The sequence below is a fragment of the Neltuma alba genome, unplaced genomic scaffold, assembly GCF_004799145.2.
Source record: "Neltuma alba isolate B1F8T4 unplaced genomic scaffold, ASM479914v2 tig00011957_pilon, whole genome shotgun sequence".
In the NCBI taxonomy this organism is placed as follows: Eukaryota; Viridiplantae; Streptophyta; class Magnoliopsida; order Fabales; family Fabaceae; genus Neltuma; species Neltuma alba.
The window spans coordinates 2,904-16,880 of NW_021636535.1; the positions used below are offsets into that span (position 1 = coordinate 2,904).

Here is a 13,977-nt window from a genome sequence, read left to right on the forward strand (position 1 = left end):
ACCCTCTCCCTGTTTAATTGCCGACTCAAATCGGTTATGAAGAATACTTCAAAAGGTCGACAAGGAATGATTCTTTTTCAACCCGAACCCCAAAAGAAATCTTGAAGCCGTCTTTAGTCCTTGTCTGCAAGTCTTCTTCTACTATTCTTTAAAAACAACTTACAGAGCAACCCATCAGCCATGAAATTCCATTACATCAGACCTCAAGGAAAAACCTCGTCGTTATGGAAACCAGGTATCCCTCCATGGCTGGTCATCGTTCTTACGAGGATTTTGATCCCCTCCGCAAATGGCGTAGAGAAGAAGGCCGTGACATCCTTGAAGTTCATCTTCCTGGTTTGTTCTATAATCCTATTATGATGGCTTTACTGCATACGTTCGTAATATTTTCTTTCGTCACTAGTCTTAGCACATCTGCTTAATTCTGCGTACGGTACTTAATACAAGAGCTTAATAACTAATTTGAAAAGCTAGATAACTGATTTAAAAATATTAAAAAAATTAGTTAAATTAGTTATCCGTAACAAATATATATTGACTTTCTAAAATTATCCTTATTCAATCACATACGTTGACACTACACTTGGATGGAAATTCCTTACAACCAACAGAGATATTTTTTCAGAACGCATTATAAATTTGGAAGACAAAATAAATTGAAATCTTATATTTAGAACTATCAACTAGCTTTTAGAGTATATTTAGGATCAGAGGTGGTATAAGAATTAGTTTGCATTTAATTTAGTCATAACTATAATATCCAAATCAACTTTACCTCTGAGTCAAAAAAAAAAAATCAACTTTACCTCTTATATTTATTTATTTTTTTAAGATAGTCTTTGTATTAGTTATACATGTTGAATGTTTCATCAAATGATAGTTATAACTGATACACATGATTAGCTAATATATTTTAGAGAAAACAATAAATATTTATTATAAATAACCAACTTAACTAATTTATTTAGTCAACTTAAATTAGTCATTTAGCTTTTTTATATCAGAGACCAAAGGAAATATTTATTATGCCTCAATTGTTTAAATTGCTGGAACAATGCTCATCCCCTTGACGTAGAAGGGCCTGGTCGTCTTGAGTGAAAACGAAACTTAAAAGCGATTTTATGATGTATAAAGTAAGTATTCAACTTGTACTTTTTAGAACTGGTTTTGATGTAAACCAAACGCCCTTCTGATGGTACCTAATAGATCTGATATGAAAACGGTTCTGCGTAAATAAACCAAGGGAGGTCTGAATAACTATAAAATTATGCGCGGGTTGTACATCGTGCAGGATTCAGGAGAGAGCAAGTAAAAGTTCAGGTGAATCATCTGGGTTTTATAATAATAAGCGGCGAGCGAGCATTAATGGATGGAAGCAGATGGAGGCGTTTCAAGAAGGAAATTGAAATTCCACCTCACTGTAATGCAAACGCTATCAATGCCAGATTCATGCAGAGCATTCTCACGCTGGTGATGCCCAAGCAAGTTAATCCAGTTTCTCATACGGACCCACAAAGGCCAGCCCCAGAATACGAACGACCCCATAAGGAAAAAGATACTACTGCAGATCCAAGAATGGAATTTACAGGAAGGAACAGGACGAGAGAAGATACTAAAGTCCAATTCACACCCAGCAATGAGATAGTAAAACAAGACATGGACGAGTCAGAGAACGAATTTGAAGGAGAGACTGATGCAAAATTAACACCCGAATCAACCAGGGAAGTCGCTCTCAAAGTCTTTCTCGTCGTCATTCTCGTACTTCTCATCGCAAGTTATGTGACAGACATGTGCAAAAGCATGGTCGCCGATTCTTATTTTCTCAGTTAAGCCATATTCTCCATTGAAGTTGTGTAAATTAAATACATATATAATCACTACTGAACATCATGTATCCTATTTCTTTCAAGACACACCGACTTTAATCATGACTAGAAGTAGTAACATATAAAGAAATTACCATACCCCAAACCAACAATAATCAAATACGTTTAACTAGAACAAGTAGAACAATAAAGAAGAATATAATCAAAGTAATATAATTCCTGCAGAACGGAGCAAAACCTCCACGAATGAACTCAATCACGCGAAGACTAATGCAGCAACGGCAAGCATGGCTGCCATGAGAGGCCCAGAAGCAGACGATGACAGAGCGTGGGAGGAAGGAGGAGGAGAACCAGGAGCAGAATTTGGACCATTGGCTAGAACGGTGATGGCGAGCTTCATTCCACGAGCAGCACAGTGATCAGCTTTCCCACAAGCGTACCACTTCCTCCCTGAGCTGGTTAGCTGGACGACGTCGTTCCCACTGGTAAGTGCTTCCGTCCCAGCTGGGAATGTGCAACTGTTGAAGAGCGTACCGTTCAATTTGACTACATTGTGCTTCGTGTTGTCGTAATTGAACACTGCATGATCAAAAAGAAACAGCCTCTTATCAGTTTTGAAGTCTCAGCGAGCGAACAAAATATTTTACGTAATGAGGACACAGTACGATGTCATTCGCACGTACCTAGGTTGTCACCGACTTGAAAAACCTTGTCCTGGGCCCATTCTGCGTAGTTGAAATCAGTGGTCCAGCCCCGGTCATCGCCCACGACGTGATCAACCGCCATGGCAACAGAAGAAAGCAGCACCATGGAAATAGCGAGGAAGACGATGCGAGCACAAGCCATATTAATTTGAAAGAAAACGCAACGAAATTATGAAGTAGGTGAAGATAATCGCCTGATTGATGACACACCAATCTGAGTAACACTCGATGGCGTTTATATAGGACTGGGATTGTGATGCATTGGTTTCATCGATCGCTATGACTTAGGATGAGAAACCTTAAATTAATAGGAAGGACGGCGACAGGCTGCAGGCGTTTCCGTCTTGGGCCAGCATTATATTGTGTTGAAACGAAAATAAATAGTACTGTCATAATCAAAGCTCTGGACGGACGAGCACTGTGAATTGAATTAATATAATTTTTGTTTTGTTTTTCGTAAAACAGTGAGTATGGTATATGTCCCAAAACCTGCATGGTCCATATGGAATACGCTCGTGCAAATTTGGAGTTTGATTGAGTGGAATAGAAGAAATGAGAGTAATTGCATGTGGGGAAGGAATGGGGAAATTTTTTTATTACTGTCTCCTTACTTAATATAAAAACTAAATAAAAATATTTAAAAAAATTAGTTATTTGTAACAAATGTATACTGACTTTCTTAAATTATTCTTAGTCAATCATGTATACATTAAAACTATACTTTAGTAAAAATACTTTACGTTTAGTAGGGATATTTGTGACAACATATTATAAATTTGAAAGACGAAGTAAACTGGAGTCTTATATTTAAGACTATCAACTGACTTTTATATTTAAGATCCGAAGTAGTACTTGAGGTCCACTTTTTATTAATGGATTTTAATTACACTCCATCCAAGATTTGCCTATTGTAATTTGTTTTTTGCATTTTTTATCTAAATTCTCGCAACAAAATAATTAACTGTTACAAAAAGCGTCTTTTAATAATTATATAACTGCGATGGGGAGAAAATTATATACCTGCATTTTAATATGACGAGGGGAGAGTATTGTTGTCAATAAATTTTATATACAATCGTTAGGATAAGAGATACGGCCGATGAGGTTCATCTTAAAAAATCATAAAATTTTATTTACTCTTAAAAGCCTCTAATAGTGCATGAATGAGTTTGAGTGCTCATTACATCTGGACATTTTAGATTTGTTTTTTAAACAATTATGTCATTGAGATTAAAATATAAAATAGAGATAATTTTTAATCATTGTTTTTAAATTATTAATTGAAAATTTGAAATATAAATTGTCCCGATTAGATTTGGATAGTGTGATAAATTTAGAGAGCTTATAACTCTAATAAGCACCCACGTTCCAATGACCAATGTGTGAAATAGTTATGCTTTTAGATCACATATTTGATACTTAAAAAAAATTATAATAAAGTCTTAAGAAAAAAAAATAATTACTACAAAATTTTAATGATAATTAAACAATTTGTAATGACAAGTTTTAAAATAAAAATAATAACTCGTCACTTATAATTATAACTTTTTGTTAGTTATTTCTTTTGTACGAAAGATTTCACTACAATTCTTCCTGTAAATATGGATACCCCGATACCCTGCAGCATCTATATACTATGTTACGCAATATTCAAAGTATGATAATATTTTCACGATATTTTTAGGTTGTTTTAGTTATTAATATATCTATCTTTTTTTTAAAAAAATTATTATATTTGAGTAATGTATAAAAATGTACTTTGGTTAAAAAAAATGTATAATAAAGGATCCTGATCACACCAATGAGAGCGAATAAAAATTTCAAAGAAGGTGGTTTAAAATCCCAATACAACTCAAATCATTTGCAAATGATCTTTACGTCTTAAGCAAATAATTCGAGCTTTAGTTAGGAGTGCCTAACTTGTCTCGTCTTGACCATTTCATCTTTCAGTCCTGATCAATTTTGGGACAGAATAGGATAAGACAAAAACAAATTTGAAATAGGCGAGACGGGATAAAACAGTGATCAGGATGGGATGAGACATGGGACGGAGTCATCCTATCGATTTTTTCAAAAATTATTTATTAATAATTTTTATTAGATTATTTAATTATTTTTTATAGTGATTTTCAGCTTTTAAGTTGTAATATTATCTTATTAGTAAAATAATTTATAAAGCAATTATATAGTATTTCTTTTATAATAATTCTTTTTTTTACAGTATTATTTTTACATCTTTTTTATATTATATAATTAAGCTTGTAGATAATATTTTTTTAGCATTTCTATCTTCAAAAGCTCAATAAAAAAAATATCACAACATAAATAAAGATCTAAGCGTGAATTACATTGATTAAAAAAAAAAAATAAACGAGATGTTCCTTTTCATCCCTGTCCCGATTAGGGGTGAACAAAACCGAACTGTAACCGAAAACCGAACCGAACCGAATTCAATTTCGGTTTTTCGGTTCGGTTATTTCGGTTTTCGGTTATATATTCGGTTTTTATTTTTTAAACAATTCGGTTCGGTGTTCGGTTCGGTTAGTAGAAAAAAAAAAATTCGGTTATAACCGAATAACCAAATAAATATATCATATAGTTATATTTAATAAATATTATCATAATAAATATACATGTGGGTATATATGAACTTTTTAAATATATTTATATTCAATAAATATGGTTATAATAAATATTATTATAATAAATCATATTGAATCATGAAATATTTATTAATTAATAGTTGTAATTGTGTTTTGTTATTATTTTTAATTTAAAATCATTTTTCATATTTATATATTTCGGTTAATCGGTTAACCGAACCGAAATTTTCGGTTAATTCGGTTTCGGTTAGTTCGGTTATTCGGTTTCGGTTTGGTTTTTAAATTTTACTATATTCGGTTATTCGGTTAGTTCGGTTATTATCGATAACCGAACCGAAAAACCGAATATTCACCCCTAGTCCCGATAAAACCAGGATAGTCTCGGGGAAGACAGCAATAGGCCTAGCTCTAGCTAACTCTGACGTTATAAAAAATAATAATACTTTTAATCTTTCCACTGGGCAAGTACTAACTATTAAGGCTATTTTACCCTTTTTGTCTTTGGAAAAAAAAATCAATCGCGTCTGATCGATATTTTTTCTCACTACTTATTTTAATTTGCACAATGGGATCAGGGAGAAGAATGGGATAAAAGTAATAGATATAAGAAGTGTTTGGATGGAAATCAAATTATTATTTTAAAAATAATTTTACAGTACATACAATAAGTATATGAGAAAAATTTTGTGTCGACTTACTTAAAATACTTTTAAAAACATTTTTTTTCCCACAGAAGAAAAAAATAAAATAATTTTTTACCGCCAAGAAAAAAAAATATTAACAACAGAATTTACACGTCATTAGTACCTTTTTTAATAAAATATTAATAATAGAATAATTCGTATGGGCCTTGATACTGAACTCGAGTTTTAACCTAGGGCCCAGAAACATGAACACCACGAGCCCCATTTATTTGGGCCTCCGAACCCTTCAATTTCATATTCGCAAAGGGCTGCCGCCAAACTAGTCGCGCGAGCGATCCGCGGATCTCTTCACTCTTCAGGCATGCTCGCTGATGAAGACACTCAGATACCGGCGAAAAGGGTCGAGTTCATTGTAGTTTCTGCTTACAAGAGTATACTCCTCCAACCACAGCTTATTCTGTATTATTCTCTGATCTATTTTTTTTTTCCGTTTTTATCGTTTTCGCAAAATTATCTGTGATCGCCGGAAGGTTGTCGGCCCTTTCCTGTGGGCAGTTAGTCGTTGGTGAAGTTTGACCGTGGAACATGGGTGAGCTCTCCAACATCCCTTTTTTTTTTTTGGAGTTAATCCAAGTTTTTCGAAGTTACCAACTGGCATTTGGAGAGACGGAATATATCTCAATTATATCTGAAATATATGCAGCGAATCAGACGAGTGAGAAGTCACGTCGAGAAAGGCGAAAAGAAGCCCGCCTGGCAAAGAAGGCGAATAAACATCAATCTTGGCTGGATGACCAGGTATAAATATGACCTTTTTTTATACGAGATTTCAAAGCTTGAGTATGAGGATGATTTTCCACGAAATTGCTGTTTAGATGCCTCAGAAATAAAACAAATGTGAGTTTGTGAGGAAAAAAATTATATCCAATGCTCCTCGAAATCCAATTCACAAACCCTTTCAAACTGGTGGTTTGTAAGGATTGTGTTACTTGTATTTTTCATTTATTCTTCCATTCTCAATTTCGTTGAGATGATTAAAAATGGGGTATATTCCTCCTCCCCCCCCCCCCCCCGGGGGTGTAACGCTGAACAATTCTCACATCACCTTAAGCTCTTCAAAACTCCCATACAAGTCCTTATTCTCTGTCTGTCATGCTTTGCCACCAAGTATTGAGAAGTTATTCCTTATTATCTGTCTGTCATGCTTGGCCACCAAGTATTGAGTAGCTATTTCTAAAATGTATAATTACTTTACTCTAATAGATATCTCGCGCAATGAAAAGAGTTAACCAGGATTCAGAGGCAAATACTACATGCAAATCAAATCATTTGCTCAGCCCTAGTGTAAAGGAAACAAAGGTTAACAAGTCAGAATCCAACTCTGGGAGACATAGTACAGCTGAGGATTGTGAAATGTCAAAGGAAATTACTGAGTCAAAATCAATGATTTGTCATGGTTCTGTTGCAACAATAATGAAGAAAGGAAATAAAGGTTCGAAGGAAAATTCCAGGAAGAAGTCCAGATGTTTCCCGGTTGGTGTGCCAGATGTTTCCATAGCTGCCAAGAAGGATCAAGATTTGGAAAGGAAACTAGCCAAAAAGCTCAAAGTGAAAGACGGAAAATTAAGGGGTATGGATGATGGTCTCAATATATTACTTGATGGAATGCCATCTATTATTGATTTCATGGGCGAAGGGGAAGTACCTAGTGATGAATTACCCGCAAAAAAATTGAAGAAGAGATCTTCACATAATAAAACTGAGGATGACATATTGGCAAGGGAAGGGCCACAAGCAAGGTCAATACCTGAAATTTCAAGGCTTGCAGATACTTCTAACCAAGATTTTGGATCGACAGAATTTTCCGTTAGTGCGCCCTCAAGTAAGAAACATAAGAAAAGAAAATTGCTGGAACAACAGCAAGAAGGTAGTGATGTGAATGCTGCTGCCACATGCATATCCAAGCTTGCCAATTCCTGTGAAAAAGAGACGGCAAGAATGCATGTTCCTGCTCTGGTGCCAGAAAAAAGAACTAATGAAAAATACATAGCACCTCACTTGAGAGCACGTGCTGGAAATGAACCTGAAGAGCATACTCAGATCCGAAGGCGAATTCGAGGCAAGAAAGATAGACTTTGAATGGGTTTTGCATTTCTTTATTGTTTGTCTTTAGTTTTCTTACCTAAAATTAAACTTGTCTCAGGTCTGCTTAACAGGCTCTCAGAATCTAATGTGGAATCAATCACAGGAGAGATTTCTACGATCTTTCAGGTATGCTACTGCTATGGATACATAACAATCAGATGCTTACTCTTTATCTCATTCTTTTCATAGAATATTGCATATTATTGCTTCTCCAAATGGTAAAAGAAGAGGCATTAAGGGAAGACAATAAAATATAGGAAGTCTTGTATACATCCATTTTCCCTTAAAATGTATTTTTCATTTAATTCTGTAAATAAAACACAATGCTCGCTGTTTATATCATTCACTGGATAAAAAGAAAATGACCTAATGGTGCATTGAGTTTTTTTTTTTTTGAAGTTTTTATGCTAGTTGGATTTATGCACTGTAATTATAAATTAGATATGTGATGTAGGTCGTATTTATTCCCTTTTTTGAGATATCTCATTCCTTTCATAGGAATATTAGTAATAGTAACAGTAATTTATTTTATGTTTTGAATCTTAAAATTTGGGTTGGTTCCATTTCAATCAACACAGTTTAGGGAAACTATGCCTTGGAAATTTGATTCTCCTCCCTGGTTGCTTGTATCAATGAAAGTTGTTGCTTTCTGAAATTTTATCTCTTACTCTTTAATGTGATCCCTTTGCAGACAATTGCTCGAAGTGTTGCTTCACAGATAATTAGCGAAGAGATTTTAGCATCTTGTTCTGGAGGTCCCCGTGGCAATGAACAGTTAAGAATTTATGCCTTTTATGTTGTGCTGTAGTGTTCTTGATCTCTCTTATCCAAGTTCATTTAATTGTTGGCACCATTCTTTCATTGGGGAAAGATAAGCATTTGTTATCAAATCAAAATTAGGGATACGATAGTAGTGAATGATGCTGACACTTGTTAGGATGCAGCTGCTTTGGCCAGAGAGTTAAAACATAAAAAATGATAAAATTGAAAAGAGGCAGAGGAGGTAGTTTATAAAAATGAGGAGAGAAAACATGGCTGCAAAAGACCTCATGGAGAATGACATTGATGTGATTGAATCATAAAAAATTCTTTTGCTGGGATCTCTATTGGCATTCTTTCATGTATCTTATGAATAATTGGTAATGTTAGGGCTGAAGTGGCTGCTTTATGGGTTTTGTAAATATCGTATTGGAGATTTAGAAATTTCCTCGAATCTTTTGTCCTTAATTTGTTTGCATTTTCCTGGTGGGATTTTAATGTTACAGTTGTCCATGACCACTGTCTTCATTTCGACAACACGAGTTGTTACGTGAAAAACCATGAATAGAGTTATAATATTAAAATCAAGTGTCACCCCTCTATACAAATGCCTTTTGAGGTTTATGTTCTTAGGCTCGCTGCTCCCTGTACTGCACCTTTTTTTTTTTTTTGGGGTTAAGAGGGAAAGCGTGACCAGTATCAAACTCTTGACCTCTTTGTGATGCCATGTTATGTGTGTCAGAAAGATAGCAATCAGTTTGCTAGTTGATATTGTTAGGAAAAGAAAGTGAGTTTGTTAGGACTCTGACTCATTAAATAGCACTGTAACTGAAGAGGAGTTAACTTTAACATTTGGCGAATTACGAGTTCATTTTTCTCTCTCCTCTTCTCTCTTCTATTCTTACTTCTTTGACACTTATCATGCCATGCTAAGGACCTCACTTCAAGTCAGAAAGCTCAAGTTGTTAAGGGAAGGGTTATGATATGTAAATTGTAAATACACTCTTGGGGTCCAGTCCTTTATTTTTCTGTGGTCTATAATATGATAAATTCCAATTGCATATTTATGTGGTCTGGTTGTTTGGAAAACTGTTTTTTTCCTTCTGCTATTCAATGACTTGGGGGGTTGTATAGATTGTTTACAATTGTTAGGATGATGTGGATTTCTGATCTGCAGTAGATGGTAGAAGAAGATTTGTTCTTTTTTTTTTTTTGGTGATGTTAAGTTAGAGCCAAGAGAAAGAGAAAGGAACTGGAACTTAACTGAAATTTTTATTACACAAAGGCCACCAAGGCTTCCATACAATGACTCCCTTGTGCTCTGCTATAGATAGGGGTAAGGGCGATGTTACCAACTAACTTAATAAAGCCTCTACTAGCCATTTATCACATAACAATTTCCTATATTGTCAATAGCTTTCAGAGGCTTTAGAAACAAGGAGGAACATAAATTCCTGGAGTTATGAAATGTTTCCAGTTAGCTTGCAGGAATACGTTATGCCTATTCATTTGCTTAGGGATTGAATAAGCCATTATTATTTGTGGATTTGGGGTGCATTATCCCTAAATGGCAATGAATTGGACCGGAGAGGTTTTTATTAATATCTTGTCTCTTATCTTATTCCCATGTAGGTGTCCTGTCATCCCCCTCTCCAAATTATTTATCTTGTGATAAAGGTTATTTATATTGTTAATTGCCTAAAAGAAAAATTAGGTCATGATTGATAACTACCCTGCACCCTTCTGGATGTTCTGTTTGGTATACCCTATATAATATATAATGCTCCAATGAAAAATTTTAAATCTGGCACTTCAGGAATTGTATGAAAGTTGCTTTTAGATTTTACTCCCACTGTTGTTGTGGACGCATTTCTTTTGTTGCAGCTCATAGTAATGACTGATAACTTTCCTGTACCCTGCTAAATGTCTGTTCGATACATTCTATGTACTGTTCCCTAGATAAATTTAATTCCGGCTCTGCAGGAATTGTATGAGATGTTTCTTGTATATGACATTGATGTCCCAGTATTGTATTGAGCACATTTCTTACATTGTAGTTTCTTAGCTCAATACTATTGTTATTTTGTTTGATGAAACCGGTAAGTTAACTTTGATGTGTTGAGCTTTCTCTCTTCTATATTTGTTTCAAATGTTGCTGATAATTTTGTTTACTGCCCTCTTCTGTGAAGGTATGCTGCTGTTTTTGCAGCCTTTGTTGCTGGGATGGCCTGCCTGGTTGGTATTGACTTCAGTGCAAAGTTTATGGCCTCCTTTGCCAAATGCTTTGAGGTATAGCATTTAAATAAATAAAATAGTTTTCTAACATTGCTGATTTTGTTTATTGGTTGGATTTTTGGATTTTAGATTCTTCTCAAGTCTTTGATTGACCTGTCAGAGTCTTCTAATTTCCCATGCTTTTCTCACAGGATGAATATAACAAGGAAGACAATCTCTCTCTGCGAAATCTCACTCTTCTCCTATGCTATTTATGCATATTTGGGGTCTGCTCAAGGTGAACTGACTGCATTACATGATGCACTCTTACATGCAAAACACATGCGCATATATTTTTGTGATCTTTTGCAACTCATAAAATCAATTTATGGAATAGACAGTTGGCTGCCGGCCATGACTTCGCCTGTTGTTCAAAATTTCAACTTTTATGATTATTGGGCAAGAATAAAGCTAGTTTTGTGTGATTTAACATCTTTTGCAAATATTAGGCGTGTCACTTTTTAAGTGACTATCTGAGTTTGATGGATTTCTAACTTGTATTTCTGTTGTAATGAGCTGCTGCTTGGAGTTCATTTGCATCTGTCATTAGTAATATGACCAATTTTTGTACTGAATCCCTCTCAACTATATTTTTCTAACAATCATGTCTTGCAATTCAGTGATTTAATATATGACTTCCTCATCATCCTGAGTAAGAGGTTAACAGAGATCGATGTCTCTACCATCTTAACGGTGTTACAATGTAAGTTTCTTTTTTCCCACGATGAATAATCTTTTAAGCTGCACATGTTAGGTTTGGGTTAATTTTACGTAGAATTGCTAGGGATGTAAACCGCTGCAAATAAGTTATTAAGACATCCACATTGGCCTAATTCATTTATGGTAAGTCCTGAGTTGGGCATGCTCTTAATGCATTTTCTTGACAAAACAGTTATGTTAGAAAGTGGTGCAGCTTCATGTACTTTCACACACTTTACAATCCATGTAACGTACCATTATATGTTCAGATTTTCATATATTGGGATATCAATTTCACAAGTGCTACAAGTGATTATGTTCCTCGATATTTTTTCTGATTGTTTGTCAAAAATATAGTTACTTGCGTAAACACACTATTAAAAATGTGTAGAGGCATAAGCAAGGAGTTCCTTCCACTCATCCGGCTAACTTAATATTGTCATTGCATTGTACTCATTTTTTTAAAAATCATAGTACGAATGTGCATCTGTTTTGTTCATTTCTCTTGCTTTATTCTTTTTTCCCCCCTGTCCAATTTTCATGTTGCATGAACTGAAGTCTGAAATCAATATTATGTTGTAACAAGACGGTACTTTTCAAACCCTGTTATCTGACTTCAACATGTTTAAATAGGCTGTGGGATGAAAATCAGGGCCGATGATCCTGCTGCCATGAAAGATTTCATTGTGAGTGTTCAGAATCGGGCAAATGAGTTGAAGGCTTCTGATGGTGGGGACCAAGAAAAAATATATAGCAAAAGAGTGAGCATGCTATGCTCTATCATCAAACTGCCTTCACTTTTTCTTGACAGTGTCCAGAACTGATTATTTAGTGACACTTGTAGATGGAATTTATGCTTGAAACCATCTGTGACATCAAGAACAACAAGAAAAGGCCCAAAGAGGACCCTGCACATCACACAAGGATTAAGAAGTGGTTACAGAAGGTACCATTCTCTAATCTGAACGTTTTGGCAGCCTTATCTAATATGTTGTTGCATATTAGTATGTCCTTTGTTATACTTTTGCTTGGAAAAAGTAATGCTTTAAAAACATTATCTGTTGTTTTAACTGTCAGTTTTTTATTTAAACGCCATTTGTAAATGATAGTTTATTAATTTTTGTCCTAATACTTGTTCCAGCTAAGGGTGGATGATGTTTTGATTAGAGGATTTAAATGGAATAAGTTGCTTGACCCCAACAAGAAAGGCCAATGGTGGTTGTCTGGGGACGCAGCTCCCGCAACAGATAATGTTGTGGAAGTTGCCAACAGAATAGATAAAGATGTTCTCGAAACCCAGCGAATGTTGCAGCTTGCTGCCGCTCAAAGGATGAACACAGATGGTAGAAGAGCAATCTTTTGTATAATAATGAGTGGGGAGGACTATATTGATGCATTTGAGAAGCTTCTAAGACTAGACTTACCGGGAAAGCAGGTCAACCTTTTCCCTATGTTACTTGTGTCCTATTTTTAGCGATGTGATCTTCTATTGAGTGATACGTAATTGTTTCACGTCTGTGCAGGACCGAGAGATAATGCGTGTTCTTTTGGAGTGCTGCTTGCAGGAGAAGGTTTTTAATAAGTATTATACTGTATTGGCTTCCAAGTTGTGTGAGCATGATAGAAATCACAAATTCACTCTACAGGTTATTGTTCCCCCTTTTGTCGTGCATCGAAAGATATTTTTAATTCGCCTTGTGATGAAGGACGTGGCAACACTTATTTTGAAATGTTCGTTTTTAAAAGTGGAATTTGATTCAAGTTGATGTTTTTGGGGATTTTTGTTTGCAGTTTTGCCTTTGGGACCAGTTTAAGGAGCTGGAATCAATGCAGCTGATGAGGTCAATGCATCTGGCAAAATTTGTGGCAGAAATGGTTGCCTCTTTCACTCTCTCCCTCGCAGTTTTGAAGACCATTGAGCTAGGCGACATCACCCAGTTAACCCCAAAGAAGATCATGCATTTCCGCATGTTTTTTGAGTCCATTTTTGAGTATTCGGATAGCCAAGTGTGGAACATATTCACCCGTGTTGCGGTGACCCCTGCGCTTGAAAGCCTTAGAGAAGGCATTGAGTTCTTCATTAAGGAGTATATTCTGAAAGCCGACAAGGCTCTTGCTCCAAAATTTAAGTTGGCTAAAAGAGCCCTTCATAATTTAGAAGGAGTTCTGATGTGATTTTCTGGTTTTGAATACATCAAAATTTTGTAGCTTTAATAATAGATATATTAAGTTGGCTAAAAGAGCCCTTCATAATTTTTTCTCTTTCAGGAAAAAAGGAAATCTGCTTATGCTTTGATAACGATGAAACAGTTAGGGGAGGGGG

The 13,977-nt window shown here is 35.2% G+C and overlaps 3 protein-coding genes across 3 annotated transcripts; 2 read left to right on the plus strand and 1 right to left on the minus strand.

Moving 5' to 3' along the window:
• The first annotated feature begins 224 nt into the window (after positions 1-224).
• On the plus strand, positions 225-1,913 carry LOC114719886 (inactive protein RESTRICTED TEV MOVEMENT 2-like). Its single transcript, XM_028905450.1, has 2 exons — positions 225-336; positions 1,292-1,913. Exons 1-2 carry the CDS (start codon positions 225-227, stop codon positions 1,828-1,830), a joined length of 651 nt encoding a protein of 216 aa, XP_028761283.1. The 3' UTR covers positions 1,831-1,913.
• A 169-nt stretch (positions 1,914-2,082) lies between these two features.
• On the minus strand, positions 2,083-2,672 carry LOC114719888 (basic blue protein-like). The gene is made up of 2 exons (XM_028905451.1): positions 2,510-2,672; positions 2,083-2,405 (listed from the first exon to the last, which is right to left on the minus strand). Exons 1-2 carry the CDS (start codon positions 2,670-2,672, stop codon positions 2,083-2,085), a joined length of 486 nt encoding a protein of 161 aa, XP_028761284.1.
• A 3,572-nt stretch (positions 2,673-6,244) lies between these two features.
• Positions 6,245-13,907, plus strand: LOC114719889 (nucleolar MIF4G domain-containing protein 1-like). Its single transcript, XM_028905453.1, has 13 exons — positions 6,245-6,366; positions 6,481-6,575; positions 7,041-7,896; positions 7,981-8,048; positions 8,614-8,696; positions 10,871-10,970; positions 11,108-11,193; positions 11,576-11,658; positions 12,288-12,415; positions 12,499-12,600; positions 12,796-13,089; positions 13,178-13,300; positions 13,446-13,907. The coding sequence occupies exons 1-13, from the start codon at positions 6,363-6,365 to the stop codon at positions 13,827-13,829; spliced, it is 2,406 nt and encodes an 801-aa protein (XP_028761286.1). The 5' UTR covers positions 6,245-6,362; the 3' UTR covers positions 13,830-13,907.
• The last annotated feature ends 70 nt before the right edge of the window (positions 13,908-13,977 follow it).